The 21211-nt window shown below is 35.6% G+C and overlaps 3 protein-coding genes across 4 annotated transcripts; all 3 read right to left on the minus strand.

Annotated features, from left to right (window-relative positions):
• Positions 1–1494: 1494 nt before the first annotated feature.
• On the minus strand, positions 1495–7043 carry LOC125224376 (EH domain-containing protein 1-like). 2 transcript variants are annotated; one of them, XM_048127770.1, is made up of 16 exons: positions 6825–7041; positions 6658–6737; positions 6256–6324; positions 6108–6165; positions 5923–5978; positions 5801–5843; positions 5668–5729; positions 4711–4824; positions 4471–4573; positions 4340–4389; positions 3874–4002; positions 3208–3459; positions 3017–3096; positions 2220–2346; positions 1989–2132; positions 1495–1879 (listed from the first exon to the last, which is right to left on the minus strand). In XM_048127770.1, the coding sequence occupies exons 1-16, from the start codon at positions 6907–6909 to the stop codon at positions 1694–1696; spliced, it is 1638 nt and encodes a 545-aa protein (XP_047983727.1). In that variant the 5' UTR covers positions 6910–7041; the 3' UTR covers positions 1495–1693. The 2 variants fall into 2 exon arrangements, with proteins under 2 accessions (XP_047983727.1, XP_047983726.1); XM_048127769.1 differs by having other exon boundaries at positions 4340–4573; positions 6825–7043.
• A 2335-nt stretch (positions 7044–9378) lies between these two features.
• On the minus strand, positions 9379–12024 carry LOC125185267. The gene is made up of 4 exons (XM_048081776.1): positions 11395–12024; positions 10309–10758; positions 9860–10172; positions 9379–9772 (listed from the first exon to the last, which is right to left on the minus strand). The coding sequence occupies exons 1-4, from the start codon at positions 11800–11802 to the stop codon at positions 9636–9638; spliced, it is 1308 nt and encodes a 435-aa protein (XP_047937733.1). The 5' UTR covers positions 11803–12024; the 3' UTR covers positions 9379–9635.
• A 6977-nt stretch (positions 12025–19001) lies between these two features.
• Positions 19002–20227, minus strand: LOC125221686 (ethylene-responsive transcription factor 3-like). Its single transcript, XM_048123890.1, has one exon. The coding sequence runs from the start codon at positions 19965–19967 to the stop codon at positions 19290–19292; it is 678 nt and encodes a 225-aa protein (XP_047979847.1). The 5' UTR covers positions 19968–20227; the 3' UTR covers positions 19002–19289.
• Between the last annotated feature and the right edge of the window lie 984 nt (positions 20228–21211).

Raw genomic sequence — 21211 nt, forward strand, 5'->3', positions numbered from 1 at the left:
CGCAAAATAGTCTCAAATGTCTTACACTGCAAAGCTAGCACAAAGTCATATTACTAATTAATTATTCCAATCGCCTCATCTATAAATCTAACTATTATTCCAATCATATTTCTTCTGTGCCTGATTTATATATCTAGTGTGATTACTAAAATAAATACCATCACTCTTCGGTATCCACACCGACTCATGCGTTATGAGTTTAGTGAGTTTTTCATGAAAAACTTCAAAGGCTTGATTCTTTTTACCCCACCAAAAATGACAGAAGTATAACGTAGTTGGCAAAAAGTCGGCACAAAAACTCCATTGATAATCTTGATTTGGATAAAGGACGTGATCTCCGAGATCATCATCTCCAGATGCACAGTGAACTTTTAACTGTGGAGAATTTGAAGGCAAATTGCTAAGAATGTGGATATGATGCTTTGCTGTGAGAAAACATCCATTCACAAAAACAAACTCGCTCACAAGGCAGATTTGCACAAAGAGAAATAACAAGAGAATTTTCTTCATTGTATTTTTTTGTTTTCTGCTTACATTGTGGTTTAGGGATACATATTTATAGTGTATTTTTTGTTTACAGACAAATGGAAATGCTTCAATCATGAGCACATTTTAATCTTGTCCATAATTAGAATTTTGAATTGAAGTGAAGTTGCAAATTCGAGGGAAGATAATATACGATATAAATGAATATTCTTTCCGGTTATTTAGGAGTATATATTTGTAGTTATAATTCAACACGCGGATTATATGTTATAAATCTTACTGATTATATATAGGTTAAAATAATTTGAGGGATATTAACGAAAATGATTTACTTATATAGACAATATATGATACATCTACATTCCTTCAATAATTGAGAAACATGCCAATTGATGGTTGACCAATTTGCTTAATTGACGTTCTAATTTGAGAAGGTTTTGTGAAATCGGCGATATACTAGTATATTGGCTGGAAATTAGGGGAATATGCAAATTCTGAAATTATTATTTTTATGCAATCAATATGCATAAATCAAATCTACTACTAAAAATAGTTTTTTGGCAATAATATTACTTTAGCAATTAAATTGCTTCCAAATTTGGCAATATTTTTAATACAATAAGCATTCGAATTTACATAGTTATAGACATAATACGGTTAATGTTTATACGAATAATACATATATAATATTGATGATTGAAACTTTTATCTAAACTATTACTCTACTCATCATTACGACGACAATAATAAGCTTGATTTTAAAAATTATTCATTAAAATTATTTAAATAATAAAATCTAATTGAACTAAATGAACCTAAGATAATACTAGTACAGTATAACATATATCCAACTTTTTTATAATTTCTCCAAAATTCTCAAAAGCGACTATAAATTTCACAATTGTGTATAATGATATCGCTAATATTTAATCGTGGCCATAAAAAATGACATCGGATGAGTAATGCTATTAGGTCTTCTTCATACTTGACTCCATAAACTTATCGAGATAACAAAAGTCAAAACCATACTAATTTTTTAACAAATCCAAATTAACACCCTTATTAACAAACGCAGGTGTACAGCAAATACAGTATTAAATCCGACTAAAGTCTATACATGTGACAGTTTATATAAAAATGATGAACCAATTTCATGTTGCTATTGTTACAAACACAGTGTGGTAGAACATATCATCTCCAGCCATTGTTAATCATAAGGATTCCGAAAGTTCTTCAAGAGGTCGGGGATGTCGTATCCGAGCATTTCATCAACATTCTGTATCATTTTAGGCTTCAGCTTCTCAAACTTATCTAAGTTGTACCCACTCAAACTCTCCTTGAAATGCTCGACGTGAGGGAAATCCCCCGCCGGTAGATGGTGTTCTCTCTGAACCTACAAAATGCGACGAGATGATGAAGTAAGAATCCATAGTCGTCATGAGCAACCAATAACAGTTATGTGTCTGTGGATGTGTGTGTGCGCGTAGAGACTAGAGAGACACCTTTGCAAATTCATCGGCCAGATTATCGATGAGCCTTTGCTGTGTCTTAGCTTTACCCATCATTGCGGGCATCTCCTTTTTCAGGTGACTGATTATGTAAGCATGGATTTTAGCAGCCCTAGCACGTTTTACAAATTCATTGATCTGCAAAATGTAAAGATCATTGCATATATATATATCACACTTCACTTCGCAGTGGAAATCTACATAATATAGGGATCTTGAACGTACCCGACGATCACAGGCCTTCTTTGGTATGTCCTTCAAATCATTCAGAAGATCTTCTTGTTCTCTCTCAAAGAGCTCTTTACCGATGGGACCTATAGCACCCTCATTTATAGGCTTGTCATTAAATGAACTGTGACAACAGAAAAACACATCAGGTGATAGTCGAAAGAAAATATCTTCAAGATAGAAAATAAACATGAATATGCCTAGACCGCAGTGTGTAACAGGAAAGGAGAATCATCAGGTTGAAGGTGACTCAAGATGGAGGACAATAAAAGAGTAACTCTAGCATCCGTCTTAACCACCAAAGAAAGAATATTTGGAAAATGTCGTGTCAAGAAATAAATGGCTAAACAGAAAATTCAATAAAGAACTTCTTCGTAACAAACAGGACAAAGTGAGAGTCCATCCATTACAAGCGCATCAATTTCTTTTTAAGGAAAAGCATTATATAGGGGATATCAGACAAATATATCCGAAAAGGTATAAGGATCATAAAAGAACCACCCTAATGTAACGGCAGAGTAATCCTAATGATAAAACAAAAACCAAAAGAGCTCGGAACGAGAGAACAGCAAAAATGCAGCCTACTTTCCAATTGCCAAATCTTCAAGATATTAAAGTCCAGGCCATAATATCACAATAGATAAATGAATTTAACATGCTGCATAGTTTACAACAGTTGTCATATATGTATGTGGTCTGGTGACAATGTAGCTGTTACACAGCTGTTAGAGCTTCTCAGAAAAGTGTTTACGTACTATAGAATCACAACAGAAAAACAGTAGCATAGAACTTACCCAATATAAACACGATTAACCTCAGGAGTGTTTAACACTTTCCCGAGGGACCACATCAAAGCTCCATATACACGCATAAGCTGCAAAATGAGAGAAACCATTGCAATCAATTTAGCACAGACAGCATAACTTTCTTTGTGACAATAGAAAGGCAACAACATGAGCTAAGGAGCATCCCTAATTAGGCGTACCTGCTGTGTATCAACTTGGTCAGCCTTATTCAAAACTACACGTATCTTATCGTCATGTCCTCGTAAAGATCCAATTACTCGTTTAAATTCATCACTAATATCAAGCTTGTGAGGGTCAAATAAAAGCAGGATGAGATCACACTTAGCAGCGAACCAAGATGTCACACCAGTGAAGTCATAGCTTCTTTGTGTGCGTTGCTTTTCTCCGGATAAAACTCCAGGAGTATCCACAAAGGTAATATGTTCCAGCAGCTTTCAATAGTTAAACAAAAAAAAGTCACTTGCTGCAATGTTAAAAGAAATAATAAAAGCTAGAAAAAATTCCTGCTCCCGCCAACATGCTTTTTGGTATTGTCAGATTATTCCATCTTCAAATGTCTTTTCTGAAGGTTGTTTCATGCTTTATGTTTTTACGTTCAAGTTTGAGTCAATCAATGTTAGCTAGGGTTGACTCATAATTTATCTAACGATCAAAATGCTTTTAGCTATAGGCATGGCCAGTATGCCGAGGCTGGATTAGCAGGAGGAAGGTTTTTGACTTCTCTATTTGGGTTACTACTTACTATCCAAAAATTGAGAGAAAAAAGAAAAGAGCCCCAAAACCATGAGGCAGCATGCAAGGAGGAGCAGGGACTCAAGATCCTAAAAGATAGAGCTTGTTCTCACAGGATGTGGCATTTGAGAACATTCAAACTTTGACAAGAACGACGTTCCAAAACTAGTTAGGCCACCGAACGGCATGTCTGCTTGAACAGCAACAGTGTTCCCTGGAATACTTCTCTCATCAGGTCCATTCTGTACAAAGAGAAGTAATCCCCAGTAACTAAAGGTGCACAGGATGCCTTACCAGCTGAACTTGAATCGAAATATAAAGGTTCTTAAAGCAGAAAGTACACATCAGGACCAAACAAAAGAACCAATTGGCGGCATAAATAAACTGAAACAAAACCATGTTGGGCATTTAAAACTATAATAGTAGTAATAAAGTGATATCTTCAACTGAATTTCGTACACACAAATTGGGATTGGATACCACCGATGATCAAATGCAGAATCATATAGCTGGTGCAAATTGCTGGTAATAACTAACACAGTTCATATGGCATGAATTACAGGAAAGAAAATAGCATACCATCACAACAACAAATCTATCCGTTGTAGGCTCAGGTCCAATGTGAGCACCTATTCGCATGGAGAAGAAATAAAATAAATTAAGTTCAATTGGGAAAAGGAAATGGATATTATTTGGCAGATACCTCATACCTGGATAGCTTGACCTAAGCAAATGCTTGATAAATGTAGTTTTCCCAGTGGAGTATTGACCCAGTAGCATTACCATGGGTTTAGCATCAAAATCACTATTGGTCTACCAGAACATGCACATTATTGCAGAGTCAGTGCCAACCCGCCATACATTATCAGCTAAATTATTATATGAACTGAAACAGCAACAGACAATTGCAATTTGTGTTTTTAGTCTAAGGGGCAGAGATGGGAAGTTACCAGTAAAGGAGAAACAAAATCGTTAAACTTATAGGTCATTTCCAGGGGCTTCAGCTTCTGCACATACAGCTTTTTCAAGCCATCGATAATTGATGTGACAGAGCTCAGAGATACCTAATGTTAAGGAGGAAGAACCATTCAAGGAACCAAACAATTTGATAGTGCATATGAAAGCAAGGAGTTGAAGAGAGGAGGCAGTAAGCATTCATAAAGACGACACAACAATATTTGAATCGATAGGTGTCCTAGTAATAAATAAGATCTAAAGCATAAATGCATGGAAGTGATTGATACAACATAATGAACATGACTTTACCCCCGCATGTGGTGTCGCCAGGTGAAGAGATAAAAAAAAGGAAGGACAAACTCATGGCTGCGAGATTCAATTTTTTATTTCCAGAATTCCGAACTGCTGAAGCGTATCTACTGAAGAAAGTGAAATTTTGAAAAATAACAAAAGGGATAAAAGAAGAAGCAGAAATCTGGCTACTCCGCAAAATATAGAACAATGAAGTTAACCTGTGCATAGACATACCAAGTAGAAAGATCTTATAGAGGCGGAAAAATCGAAGAAATTGATAATAGACTCAAAGAAATTGTTATTCAATCACGTTCTCATGCACTTGGAAATCATAAAGTCAAATCTATTGAAATAGAGACCGAAAAGCAGCCAATCAACACTTGGGAAAACCGACTGCATAAATAAACCATGTTGAGTTAGACCTAAAAAAATAACTCAGTGGAAAGCAATCAGGGTAAGATATTAGAGTCTAAGATACACTGCAGGCAGTGGATATTTTAGAATATGAACGGCATATGCACTGGAGCTATGAAAAAGAGTGATGCCTTGCAAAAATCAATTTATAGTACATCGTAGAGAGTGACTGGCATTGAAATGACGGCATATAGATGAAATAAACAAGAAAGAAGCCATGGTAATGCCATGAGCTAGATTACCTTCTTTGCGGACTTTGTAGAAGAAAACCAACCAGCAGCAGGTGATTGCTCTTTAGGAATCCCTAAATCATGAGAAACCAGTGTTAAATACTGAATCCTACTCTACTAGTTCAAATACTACCATACATCTCACCATCACCGTTATCTTCAGGTTCTCTTGATAAACGTTTTTTCTTCTGCAATAAAGAGAAAGAAAGCTTTAATATCAGTTATATAAACTTAATAAAAGCATGAATATGAAGTAAAAACACTTACTGCAAGTAGAGCATCCAGACCTTCCATGGTCGGAGGTTGTATGCTTTCAAAGTCAACTGCAGATAAATTGAATAATTCAACCACGTCACAGTCACTTATATTATGACCGGAACATAATAAAAAGACATACAGAGAAATCATGTCAGTTAATGATGCTGAAAAGAATCTGAGACTCCTGAGCTTACCTATAGAGCTTATAATATTGGCGGTGAGAGTTTGCCCGGCTTGTGCCAAAGAGATTAACTATGTTGCAAATTGTAAAGAAAGATCAGGATCAAAGTAACAATAGTTCTTGCAAAAAGGATGGAACAACAAATGTGATCGAATTCGAACCTGCATTGCTGTAACAAATTCTTTAAATCCAAGAAAGCCTTGCCGTTTGGTATCAGCAATAGCCCAAACCTTGTCAAAACGGAAGAAGCATAAGTTCATGATCAGCAGAATCAAACATAGAGTGGGACAACCAAATCAAGACAAGGAAACACATATTGCTCAGCAAGACCTTATATGAGCACAATAATCGAAGTATATCACATTGCAATTCAAGCCATCATTTGTACGATAAATCACAAAACATACACAAGGGGCTTCAAAAACCCCCAAAATAAAAGTTGGTACATACATAAGTAAATGTTTCAGAAAATAATCTGATAACAATCAGAAAAATCATAAACTCCCAATCCCCGCGTGTAAAATCAATAGAAAGCATAGAAAAGCAACAGCATAAATAGTTACCTGTTTGAGATCTTGACGAGGTATGTTAGAGAGGGAAAAAAACTTGGTGGCGTCAGCTCCAGTTAGCCGCCCATCGCCATCTGACAAATTTCACCATTGATTAATCAATGTGAAGCTCGGTAAATACAGAAAAAAAAAATGAAATTAAAGTGTGAAGAGCAAAGCACCAGAATCAGCGCAAGAGAACCAGAGTTGATAAATCTTCTGGTGCTCCTTGGAGCACCGGCTAATCGGGACCGAATCTATCTCCATTCTCGTCTTCGAATTGGGGCTTGTGGTTTGAGGTTTTGGTTCACACGATCATTGGTGAAGGTAATTTAATGGCTTCTCTCATTTTCCGGCCAAAGCTACCTGTTTTATGCTGCTATAGCTTAGGCCTTAGAGAGAGCGCGTTTACCGACTCAAAACTCAAACGACGACTTATTTAGACTACTTGAGTGGCTTTCGGATTAAGGGTAATTCACGCTTTTTCTATTAAGCGCAAAGTATATTCTCTGTTTAAAATGGATGTAATTAAATGAAAACTCTAAATATTTTATAAACTCAAAATTATGATCTGGACCATTGAAAAATGTAACAGATCATAAAAAAATATTAACACGAAAATATCAATAGAATTTCAACGGCAATTAATGATTGATGTTGTATTGATATTGTGTTGACATTAAAATCTTGAAATGTTACACTATATTGATATTGTATTGAAACTGTATTGATATTGTATTGAAACTGTATTAAAAACTGTATTAAGGAGTTTTGAGTTTGTACAATATATAAATTTGCATTTTATCACTATCCCTATTTAAAATATATAAATTCTCATGTCATGTTAAAAATATATTTTAATAGTGTGTACACTATTTATGAGCATGGCTTTTAATAGCATGAGTTAATTAATGATAGTTTTGAGTGGAAAAAATCTCACTTTTTAATGTCAACTGTGTGATTAAGTAGAAAATGCATATGCTGTGAATACTCAACACTTTTGCACAAGTATTTATGAAAATAAAAAAATGGAAAATATAACATTGAAAAGGCTTTGACCACTGGACTAAGGCTATTAGATGGTAAATTGAAGCATGTGGTTGTTTAACCGCACCGATTATATTTTAGATTTTTTTTTCTACTTTGGATAATAATTTATACTACGTGATAAAAAAAATACTACCGAATGCTCACAAGGATTATCCGACTTTGGCCAAAAGTTGCTACACAGTACACACCCTATGTTGGCGGGTAAAATCCCAACCCAGTCAAATTAAAAATTTTGCATTTTATTTATTGATTACTTGAATTTTATTTTTGTAATGAAGATATAGATGGAACTGAAATTTATACGTAATGTATCACACAATTCGTACAAATTTAAAGAATGGAGACCTATATTCCCTAATAAATTTTGAAATATCCTCTTAATATTTCTAATTTTTCATCTTAAATATGTAAACCAATTTCAAAATATATTCCCAATATCCCATTATCTAAATAAATCAAATGTAGGATTACGTTAGTGTGCTAACTAATTTACAATAATACTAAAACTCCATTAAGAGTCACTTTTTGCCATAAAAGTTCGTCCCATTTTAAGAGTCACATTTAGAATTTTCCATATTTGATTATATAATTTTACCTCATTGTTCATCAAAATGTCATTATCTACATTGAAATAAACCAAAATAAAAATCAAAAAGTCAAAAGGGACCCACCTTCAACCATCTCACTTCATTTATTAAACACTCCACCATCTCACGTCATTTATTAAATACTTCACCATCTCAGTTCATTTATTGCACATTTCAACTCTTTCTTAAAATCTGAGCCATAACAATAAGTGACTCCTAATCCGGGACGGATGGAGTAACTTTCAATTTTGTGTATTAAAATAATCAACACAAAGACATAATTATATCAATACAACATGAAAAATTTAAATATCAACACAAACACATAAGTTTATTAACACAAACACATAAGTTTATCAACACAAGAAGATTGATAAATTTATGTTTTTGTGTTGATATTTTTAACTTACAAAATTGATACTTAGTTATTAGTTATACTGTAAATTAGTTAGTATTTGATCACACCGTAAAATATAGTAGAAATATCAAAGTCCAAAATCAAATCAGCATTCGAAATATAGAAGTTACTATATAAGTCATCATGAATCATAACCATTCAAAATATCAAAATAAAACAACTAAAAATAGAGATACTCCAATCTAATCAGTATTTATATAGTGGGTCACTTTGACTTTGCGCAATCTACGCAATACTCGTTTGAGCGATCTAATACTAAATAAATAAACAAAACAAATAAGAATTCTAAATGATTTAGAATTGTACTTGCCACTTTAAAATTATTTGTAGTTCTTTCTCATCGTCTTTCTCATCTTTCTTATACGTATTCAACCAATCTCGGACACAAATAAACAAGCTGCACGAAATTTCTAAATCTCTCGCTCAAAAAATATGAAAGGGTGATCGGGTATCAGGTATATACTCTCACTTCTACAATGCCTGCACCCGACCCCGACCCGTTCCCTGTTCCATTGGATAGCGGGTACTAGATATTAGTCAGGTATAAGCTCAGGCCGAGAATTATCCGATCTCTGCTACCCATTACAAGTATTACAACACCCCAAAAAGAAGATATAAATGAGAGAAAAATCCTCATTTCTTTGTATAATGAATTAAATAGTAGTATAATACACAACTGACTGAACCACAAGAATGTACGGAGTAATACAAGCCCCTTAGATCAATCTTATGTGAACATTATACAATAAAGAAGAAGCAAACACATGGTATACAACACAAGGTATACAATATTATGGTAGGGGATGATGACAATATAAAATACAATGAACGAATAAATTGGTCACATCTCAACATTTTCTTTCTCTGATCTGTGCAAAATCGATCAAACCAGCAACCATCTCAAATCACAAACACCCAAATTCTCTCTCTTTGCTCGTTTAAGATATGCCTACCGTCTTCCCAAGCAGCCAGAGCACCAACGACAACTCTATCCCAAAAATGGTGTGAAGAGAGCTTCTATCCAGCATGAATCCAAACACTGTTATTCCAGCTCTATTGTTCTCAAAGTATGTCACTGCAACCATGCAAAATTTGGATACAATTACTTCTTTTTCATTTCTAGGAGGATAAGTATATATATAGCACAGGGAGAAGAACTCACCTAAGGCTTGTCTCTTCTGAAATGAGATTGTGCTGTATGCATATGCCGGGATAAATTTTGTGTTGTCCAGTTCATCTTCTTCATCGCCAACATCGTCATAATCAAACGATCCATTGGAGTTCTCAAGGAACGCTTGTTGTTCGTCACCTACCTTTGCAACCGGAGTCTCCCCATCTCCTCCATCAAAAGAGTCGATTGTGGCACAAACGTGCCACTTGGCTGCAAGGCACGTCACGCCCTGCGCCTTGTGTGTGATTCTGGCTGCGCTTCTCAACAGAATCAACAGCCCGGCTAGAAGGCTCACGGAGCAAACCTGCACGTGCAATGCAGAATTTGAGAGGGCAAAACATTATGAATCGATGAAGAAAATGATCACAAGATGAAGATGTTTGGCTGAACTTGTATAAGCTTGAAAATAAGCTCCAAACATAAGCAAATGTGTTGCATACCGCGAGTTCTCCACAGTTGAATATGTCGAGATGAGCGTTGGGGCGCGTAGTCATGAGAAGGGAGGCGAATTGGCTGGCAGTGATGGATATGAGTCCACATAGAATGAATGATCTGTACCTATGGCTTATGATCCTAAGTTGTCTTCTGATTCTGAGGTGTTCCTTCAACACTGCTTCAACCTCGGAGTTGCCTTGGAAAACCAAGGCAAAATCTTGCATTCGGAGAATCTGGAGATAGCATATCAAACGGAACAGAACACAGACCAGGAAGAAGACAACTGTTCTGTAAAACCATGAGCATAGATCAAGAATGCAAGCAACGGTGTTGCTAATGACAACATTCCCCAGGAACGGAATCTTTGATCCTCCAGAGCTGTACCACCATATCTTATAAGCAGCTTCAGCAGCAAAACACGGCAGCACGAAAACAAATAATATCTTCAGTGATCTCTGCATTCACAAAATGGCCATTCAGAATTCAGGAGACAATAATATGGTGTTACATGAAAAGGGAATCCACAGTTTCATCATATCATAGATAGTAGTATATCACAAATAGCCAAAGAAGTGTAAAAGCCAAGACACACTATATGCCTGCCATTGTAGAACTAGACAATAAGCTGTCCTTGTTACTTTGATGCACAATAAAGCCAAAGAAGTGTTAAAACCCCGAATTTGTATGGAGTACTGCATGTTTTTCGTTATAGAACTAGATAAGTTAATCAATGGCTGAATAAGTTAAACAGAGAGCTGGCTTGAGAAACACTAGCATAAAGTAGGCCTTCTAAGTTCTATCTATCATCATAAAAATGTAAAGTAACACTCATAAAAATACTTATCAATCATGAAAAGTGTTACACATTTTCATTCGATCCAATTGATTATTCTACTAAATCGTCAACAAAGTTATCTGTTCATTCGATCAAATAATGCATTCGAGAAATGTAATCGAATAAATAATTCCAAAATTCAGCAAGTCAAACCAAATTAATACTTAGTTTAACCCCAAATCCTTTTCGATCCGCCTCATCTCAAGATAAACCCTAATAATTTAACAAAAAAATAGGGAAAGAAACGGAAACTCACGTTGAGCTGCTCGGTGTAGCCCTGCCTAACGGTCTCGCTCTCGTGCCTGAGTTTATCGAAGAAGAGAAACCTCCGGAGGCCGTACCTCCGGACGAAGGTGGAGAGAGAGAGGAAGGAGATGGCGGCGACGCCGCTGAGGGAGAGCTGCGCGACGGTGTCGTAGGGGCGGCTGTGGCGGCTGTCGCAATCGGTGCAGAAGAGGACGAAATGGGAGAGGGCGGGGACGAGGATGGCGAAGAGGAGGAAGACGAGCCAGGAGAGGCAGGCGGTCCATGCGTTGGACTGGTCGACGCAGAGCCACCTCAGCCAGGTGCGGAAGCTGTGGAGCTCGTCGCGCGCGTGAGATTGGCATCGCGCGAAGGCCCTGCTCTTGTCGACCAGCAGCGGCCTCTCTCTCTCGTCTCCCATCGATGGATTGGTGGATAGATAGATATGTGTCACAGTCACAGCAGGTTTTCTGGATTTTAGTCCTTTTTTGTGGGGATTTGATGTGAAATCGACGATGAAAATCAGAGCTTTTAAATCTCCCTCTCTGTGTTTGTGGCTGATGATGAAAGGTGGACCTTTAATGAGCTGTGCACAGTTTAATTGTATTTTGTCAGTGTTGATCTGTAATTCTGATACGTGGTTTGTTTTGAAATGGAGACTAGGTTTCATTCTAATTTTGTGATTTATATAGTTAACTTAACTAATACACCACTATTATTTTAAATTTAATAAATTTCAGACTGGACCCACCTGTAATTTTCTAAAAATAAAATTATTCATCTAGCGTGCTATGTCGATTTCGAGATCCTTATGATAATTTTGTACAAAATTGATAGTTATCGGCCTAAAAGTATCCACATCGGTGTCTGCTGGGACGGACGACGTTCGTGCCACTGGCGCGGCAACACCTTGTCTGCTGCTGTGCTCTTGCCGCTGGCACGGCGCTGCTTGATGCATCGAGCACGTCTGTGCAACTGAGCAGGGCGGCGTGGCGTTGCGTGATTGGCTCGTTTTAATTTCTGATAAATTTATTTGTTTTATAAAAATTCATAAAAATTCGCAAATAATCCGGAAAAAAGGAAAAAAAATATATTTTCAGATTCCCAAAAATATAGCTGTTTTTTTTACCATTTTTTTCAAATTTTTTTGATTTTTTTTTAAAAAAATTATCCCAAAATTATCTATAAATACTCACATCCATCATCCATTCTTTACAGCAAATTATCTCTCACTTATACTTCAAATTTTCGTATATTTTTAATGCATTTTAATATTGTAAAAATGGTTTTATTTAATTTGAATAATGAAATAGTTGGACCCTTGAGCTTGTCCTTGCGGAAGAACATGGATGTGGCTGTTGTGCTCTTGCCTAAGAGCAGGGAGTGAAAAACGAATAAAAATGGATCCGGACACACATCATTGCTGTTTGGCAAGAGTATGGATGTGGATGCTCTAATTAAATTCATTTTGGTTCATGATACTGTTAATGTATGTTACACAAATCCTTATGAAAAAGAACATTTAAGTGATGAAACAGAGTATGAATCTATGATTTTATTAAAAAAAATTTGACAGAAACGGAGTACTTATTTTATTTAAGGTTAATTTTTTCTTTCTATTTTTATGTGTTTAGAAGTTATTGCTCAAAGTTTGAAGCTTATTCAAGCTGTTTAAGAGCTTATTGTGACTTTATAAGCTCTCTGCAATATATTTAGGTAACACTCCTCTAAATTAACAAAAATGTTGATGGTAGTTGATCTTGAGTAAAGAAAGAATTATGAGTTAATAGAGAAAGAATTGACGAGAGATAGAATTGGAAAGGATTTGTTGGAACTAACAAATTATAATAAATTTATTTTTTATAATTATGGAATTAAAGAATTTTTTGTTGGTAGAGGTTTACTTTCATAATTTATAAGCTACTACTAATTATGATGTATGAACACTTATTTAACCAAACACTTATCAAAAAACAAATTCATAAAAACATTTAAACTTTTTTAAAGAGCTTAATCCCAAACCCTCAAAATCAATGAAATCTGTTTTGATTTTAATCAAAATTAATCCAACGAATCAAGAATATGACAATCAAAATAATTACCTATAATAGTTTTGGAAAGAACAAATATTATAGTCCAAATGAACAATAATTGGTTCGATATTGGTAGAAATCATGGTCCAAAATTCCAAATGGCCATAACATGCGGCGTTAGCATGTTAGACGGTTTTGGAGTTTAGCAGTCACTTTATGATTAATTAGAGAACAAATTTAAAATATTTTTTATAGTTATGTTATGTCTCTCTTCTATTCCCTATTAGATGTCTCATGAAATATGAACCCTGAGTATTAGTTGAGTTACCATAATTAATTTTAAAAGGAATTTTAATCATAAAAGTGAGAAATTTTTTCAAAAAATATAGCACTCTACTCAATGATATTTGAACCAGTTTTGAGAAAAAGTTTATAGATAATGAGTGAAATTAGTGAATCCTTTCAGTGAGTACTGAATGAGATATAATATTAATAAGAATTAAGAATTGGAAAAGATAGATTAAATTTATATAATGCGGCGTTTGGAGCATAAAGTATATTTTGAGTAGCATATTCTGCTCCACGTTTCAACCAAGCAGAGCAAGTGGCCAACGTTACATGTTGTCAATTCATCGACAATTATGTATTTTAAAAATATATGAGATAGGATATAATATGTGTTGGGTCAAAAATTAGGTTGTGTAAGGTTCCTTGCTTGTGAAATATTGATTGGATGAGGAATGCATAGAGTTGGGGGGCATGGCCTTGCATATCATTTACTATTGTTTTTACTGTCAATAAATCTGAATTTCACAACTCAAGTATTGAGAAATGTATAGAAACGATATACAAACAAATCTTAGAGTATAATAATTTGAATATATTCGACGAGTACAAACGTGTAGCAATAGCAGTCGACCTTTTCATCACATGATTGGGTTTAACACCAAACAATTTTAAACACTAGAGAATAATAAAAAAATGGGCTAATATCTACCAACGCGTCGCAGCGCAGAGCTGTGGTGACCATGAGGTCACGGATTCAAACTCCGCCACCCGTTGGGAGACTTTCGGCCTTATTCTGCAAACCCGGTCTAGCAGGATTTGGCAGATTTCGGCCTTATTCCGCAAGCCCGGTCAAGCAGGATTAGTCGGATTCCGCCAAAAAGACGGGTTCGGTACACCTGTGGTTAAACCAAAAAAAGGGGCTCATATCTAAAAAGTATACTACTAATTTCAATTATATTTTTACCACAAACTTTAATTGTGATAAAAATATGAATCCTTTCACCATAAAAATTAAGTATCGAATAAGTCTCGGGTTATGTGTGAGAGAACGAATCGTCGCCGGTTAAGGGCACAGATCCTTGTACGGTCGAACTCCAGATAATAAATAGACATAGGCATCTGGGTCAGTGGGCTTTGTTTGGGCTTTAGGTATGACTTGGGCCACCTATAATTTGGGCCGATAATTCCTTGTGCAATTAAATATCTAGTGCTCCATATTCTTCGGAGTTGTTTAGTCTGTAAAATTGTATCCCGAATTGAAATATGTAGCGTGTTTGATTCATGAGATTCAAATATACTGCTCAATTCTAGATGGATAATTATAGAATATTCTAGAAAATCGAACACCACCTATAACTTATTGGTACGTTACTTTTAAAATTGGAGGTACTTATTGAATTTATTGAATGTGCCACTAGAGAGATATATGAAATGGACTTACGTGTTGAATGTGCGGCGCAGACAAGGAAAATGCTTCGGTGTCTAAGCATTTCTAGCTTCTCCAAATATTAAAAAGATTATAACACTGTTTATCTTAATCATACAAATTAATTTTGTTTAGACTTTGTGTATCCTATTAATAATTTTTATATATACTACTCTATATGAAAAGATGCATATTTATCTTCGTAAAATTAGATCAGCCAATAGATAGAAGACAAGTATGTCTATTCTATAGTTGAATACAGAGGAGAGAGAGACCATAGTGTCTCATTTTGGCTATGGTCTCATTGTGTGCTCTCTTTTCATTTGTTCAAATTTTTTCAATTAAATGATATGTCGCACTCGACCTATCAATTGAAATGGTATCTGATAAAGATAGTCTTCATGTGAAATCTATATAGTACACAATTATTTGTTGTGTATCCATAAGCTTTTTTATATTCAAAATTTACAATTATTTAGGTTGATTAAAACGTATTTTTGAATTTTGGGTACTTCGTCAACAAATTTAACACCTGCTAGTAATAATGTCACATAAATAGATTATACATATATTATCTATGGATGTCTAAATAAATCAGAGTTATAAGCAACAGATAAACGTCAATATAATTATTTCACGGACTACACATCATAGAGATTGAAATTGTGTTGTGCAATAAAAAGGTCCACTAATTTGTAGTAGTAATTTTACTAAAATCAAATTTTTAAATAACTAATATATGATCAAACATTTATATAAAGAACTCCATAAAACTATAGGAGGCACAAATAGAATTATAGTGAACAAAATGATTTTGATTAGTTTAAAAGGGACCACTAGTGTATTATGGATAATGATTAATGTATGGTATGGGGGTTAATCGAGGGACCACAAATATATTTCGGCTACTCTAACATTCAAGAAATAAAATAATAAAACAAACACATTAGGAGACACACAAGTATATATTAGTACAAAATTTAGAGATTAATTTTACAGGTATTAATGGGTTCACAACCTACCCAAGTCCTATTAAGCTTGCACCTATAAGAAGAAATTAATTTGAATTCCATTAAAATATGATTCAAACTCTCAAGCACCTAGCCAAAACCAATTGTATAATCGAGTTGTGCTGTTGTTGTCTATCTAAAGGTTGCCCAAAATTATCTTAAATTAATAATTTATTTATATACCGTATAACTTACCTTATGAGTACTCAAACGCATGTACACTATTTCATGATATCATGGAGTATATAAGAGCATCTCCAAATCGAAATATAGGGTAATCGGATATCCGGATAACCGATTTTTCGGATTTCGGGTATCGGATTTTTGGATTATCCCGATACCCGATCGGGTATACCCGAATTACCCGATTTTTTAAATTAAATTTAATAAATTATGTATTTATTTTATTATTTTAAAATTTTAATTAAAAGTTTATAGTTAATTTTCTTTAAAAAATAATAAAAAAATTTAAAATTAAAATCCAAAATCGGGATTGGATACCCGATTTTTCGGGACTGGATACCCGAGTCGGGTATCTGGGTACCCAAAATCATTTTCGGATCGGGTATCGGGTATTAGTGTACAAATAATTGGCTATGAATGGTGGTATGGTGTTATTTTAAGAGATAGTGACACCATAACACTCTCATATAAGTATAAATTTATCAATATTTTAACAATATAAAAAATTAAAAATGACAGAATTTGAGTTCTATATATTATTTCTTTTACATTTCCGAAGCGTGTTCGTGTATATTGAATTGATTCCAACTACTTTTTCAGGATAAGAGCATCATCCCCAATTTTACAGCTTTTCTCTTCTTGCAGAATTGATGTTGAACGAAGTCATCTTTGAAAAAAACAGTAAATGTGCCAAATGTAATACTAAAAAATTACTCTTAATTGAGTATAATGTTGGTGTATAAAATTACACATAAAGCAATAATATTAATACTTACTAATAATTAATGAATGTAGTGCGAGTGAGGAAAGTAATGCTCCATATTTTACAAAGATAAATAATTGACATACCAAAATAGCAAAAAAGAGACTAATTTTGAGGAAGAATTTGAAATTTAAATAAATACTAGTACTAACATTTATGATCAAAATAATCGAATTTCTAATAATCAATCATGAAACCCAACTTAAAGAAACAATTAATTGCGTTAAACACCACTAAAAAGTCCACACGAAAAGCACTAGTAAGCATTAGCAACAGCAAATGCCTTAGTTAAAAAGTGAACACAGATTATGATAGCCATAGCCAACTTCAACACAAAGAAGCCAAAGAAATGGGTTAATGAAGATCATACTGTATATTTGTATTTTTTCAGCATTTGATTGTATTCAGATAGATCCAAGTATGAGTTCCTCTAACACAAGACTCCTCCATTAATGAAACCAACCTGCTCCGAACAAGCGAACGGGGCCATTCAACCAAGTTCAATGCACATGATGACAGACAATGAAATAGCAGGCATAACCATAGTTGCCAAATGTATGAAGTACTGTACTACTCAAAACAATTGAAAGCCAAGAGACAGTTTTCTACTCAGTGTCAACAAAGCTGGAGAGAGTATGATAGGTCACAAAATAGGAGTAAGGAAGGATGTGCAATGCATGTGTGCCATTAATGTCAATCAACAGAGAAGGGAAGATATACTACTAACTTCAACTATAAGAAAATTGTATAATTCAGGAATCTCTAGACTAATTTGTCAGAAAAGCATGGATGAATTCAAAATCTGACAAGCATGTCCTACGAAGAACAGACAATCACACATTGATTTATGCAATAATAAGAACAAATATGAATTAACTTAACAATATGATTTCAATAAACACTAAAGAGGAACCAAGATATACTCTATTATTCATACTCAACAGCTAGGAATAAGTCTGCACTTGCAATACTCAAGGTCAGATCCTGTATGTACTATGTTTAAAATCAGAAAACAATTCTCAAGTTAAACTCCATGTCAGATGAACAAGAACAAGTTGATAAAACTTGATTCCACCTCAGCTCAACAAGAGTGATTGAAGCTCAATTTACCTTTTAACAAAACTTGACACCACTTCAGTTAACTCGCATTGATTCTTCAAGACTCTTTGTTTCTATGTTTTACAATATTAAAGAGCAGAACAGAAGACAACCAAGAAATACCAAATGGAAACAAATCAGGATTATAACAATCAAATTTCTATGGAATAACTTCTCAAACAGTTAATCATAAATGGTTAAATACAGAGCACAAGTAATAAAATTCTCCAAGCACTCTGGTGAAGTAACCACATTTAGATTTGCAAGATCAAAATAAACCAGTGGCAACATATTGATAAACAATAATTTACAGAAGACTACTGGAGAGTGATATTCAAAACATACACATAATAAGAAAAGGGAAACACATGAAATTAAACTGTAGAGGCATATAAATAACCTGGTAAACTAGTAAATCTAATAAGATCCCTCTGTTGTCCAAGAATCAGAAGAGCCAAACAATCTGTAAGTATGCAACTAGGAGATACAATCCAATACAAGATCTTGTGGCAAAGAGAATCTCATCTAAACTAGCAGCAGCACAACATAATAAAACCAGAAAAACTCTTGACACGGAATCTCATCTAAAGTAAACCATAGATCTTAAGAGATTACAGAACAAAACTCGAGTGCTAAGTGCAGATGATCATAGCATTCAAACTAGTTGTCACAGGGGTACAGATCATTCACTAAAATTTGACAATAACAAGATACATCTAGCAATCACTAACCAAAGCATAGTAACAGAATTCACTATCATCTCGAATAACATCACAAGCACAACAAGAAACACGACCATATACACCAGAACAACCTTGATTATCAATAACATTGGAGTTTATAAATGTGAAACAAGTGAATTCTCTTCAAACAACAGACACTCACAGAAGACAGACTCTTAGACTTAATAACGTTCAGTCATCTATCCTAATCTGCGAGCATTCTCATCCTCATCCCCCTCTTTTTCTTTTTCTTTCCGCTAGTAAAAACAAAAAAATGGGGCAAAGAAGCCCCAAAAAAGAAAATAAAAAAAAAAAGAAATCTTGGTAATTTAACCAAATGGTTTCTTCCGAATGATAAGACCATCCATCATCATCATCTAACGCGTCAGAGCCTGAGCGCCGTGCAAGCTAGCTCGTCCATATCGGCATCAACGCCCTCGGCGGCGTCCACGGGCGGCGGCATGTTAAGATCAAAAGGCAGAGGCTTTTTACAAGAGGAAGAGGCGATGTCACACTCAGTATCATCAACGACAGATGATGAAGAATCACAATCGCTGCGGCAGTCATCCGGAGCCACCGGCGGCGAACGCGGATACCTCCTCGGCTGCGGCTGCAGGATTGGCAACTGGCGGGGCCCACTGAAGGACTCGACCGTGCTGCTCATGCCGCTGGAGGTCGGCCTCTGTATAATATGGTGCTCCTGAGGGTAAAACCGGGAGTCCACGAACGGATCGCTAGGGTTATCATCGATCAGCGGCTGATTAGGGTTTCGGTGGTCGAAATTGGGGGAAACGACGCCGCTCACCGGAAACGGAAAATTCGTCTTCGCCTTGGGGCCACGGAGCGTGCGGGCGGCGGCGTCGTAGGCGCGGGCGGCGTCCTCCGCCGAGTCAAAGGTCCCGAGCCAGACGCGCGTCTTCTTCCACGGATCCCTGATCTCCGCCGCGAACCGGCCCCACGGCCTCTTCCTGACGCCGCGGAACCTGAGCTCCTTAGCAGCACCAGATCCGTTGACCTGGCCGCCGTGAACCGCCGCCGCCGCCGCCGCTCTGCCGCGCCGCATCGCCCAAATCAAAATATGCTACGAATTGAAGAAATTTCAAATCTATCCGTTGAATTGATGGTGCGAAGCAATTATGAGGGGGCGAGGTCTGAGCTAGGAAGAAACCATATGTACAAAGGGGGACAACAACGCCGCAGAGAAGGGGCCGCAGAAATTGAGATTTGGGATAATCTTTTTTTTTTCTTCTCTCTCTACTTCGTCTTGTTGTGTGTGAAAAGAAAAGAAAAGAAAATGGGGGGCCTTATTTTGTGAATTGAATTTTGAATTATTTTAGGGGTTTGAATAGCTTTCTGGAATTCTCAGTGAGACAGACGCCCCCACAAAACCGACTACGTACCTTGAACCCATAGATTTGCGCTTGCTTTAATGAGATTTAGGGGGTGGGTGAAATGACGGGAGTGCCCCTGCACGCGGCATATTTCATTGAATGGTGGTGCTCAGAATGCAGTGCAGTGAAGTCATTTTCCGTGATTCAGTGTTTACGTGAATGGGCGGAAAAGGGTACATCATGCTTGTGCATTTGGTTTCGGTTTTAATCACCTCCTCTTTAATTAGGTGCACAACGCCAATTTGGTATAAGACCAGTCAGAACAACTCCAATGTGATTTTTCTTTTTAAGTTTGAGCATTTAATTTGAGGAATGGGATCGCAAGATGTACAATATTTGTAACAAATAACGGTTCATAATTCATATATTGCACAACTCATGCTCACAAAGAGTCTCAATCTTTTAACGATATTCACATAGAAGAATATAGGGCAAACCATTCGTTAGCACAAAATGTTCGACCAACCTCTCTACCACGAAACAACACATTATACACACTGACCAATGATTACGGAAAGGTATTCCTCTCACACTATATAGACACACAAAAGACTCACAAAAACTAAGAAAAAATTAGTGCTAGGATTTTAAGAAAACGAATCACTCAATCCCGAAAGAAGTTTTCATCAAATGAATTTTTTTTAACATGAGATGATCTAAAATAGAAAATGACTCAGATAACTTGGTTGGGTTTAAGGAACATCTAATTATACTTGTTGAAGTGACACTATCACACGCTTGATTAATAAAAGAAGTTAACCAAAACGAATGCATTTTCTGTATATATAAAGTTATACATGGTAAAGCAATATTTTCCATTGTTTGTACCCCTCCTTCCGTCATTAGAAATCTTGGTTCAGTATTACTATGAATGGTATGTGCATCTCACTTTCCATTAACCCATTATATTCACATA

Source organism: Salvia hispanica, chromosome 4 (assembly GCF_023119035.1).
Source record: "Salvia hispanica cultivar TCC Black 2014 chromosome 4, UniMelb_Shisp_WGS_1.0, whole genome shotgun sequence".
Taxonomy (NCBI): Eukaryota; Viridiplantae; Streptophyta; class Magnoliopsida; order Lamiales; family Lamiaceae; genus Salvia; species Salvia hispanica.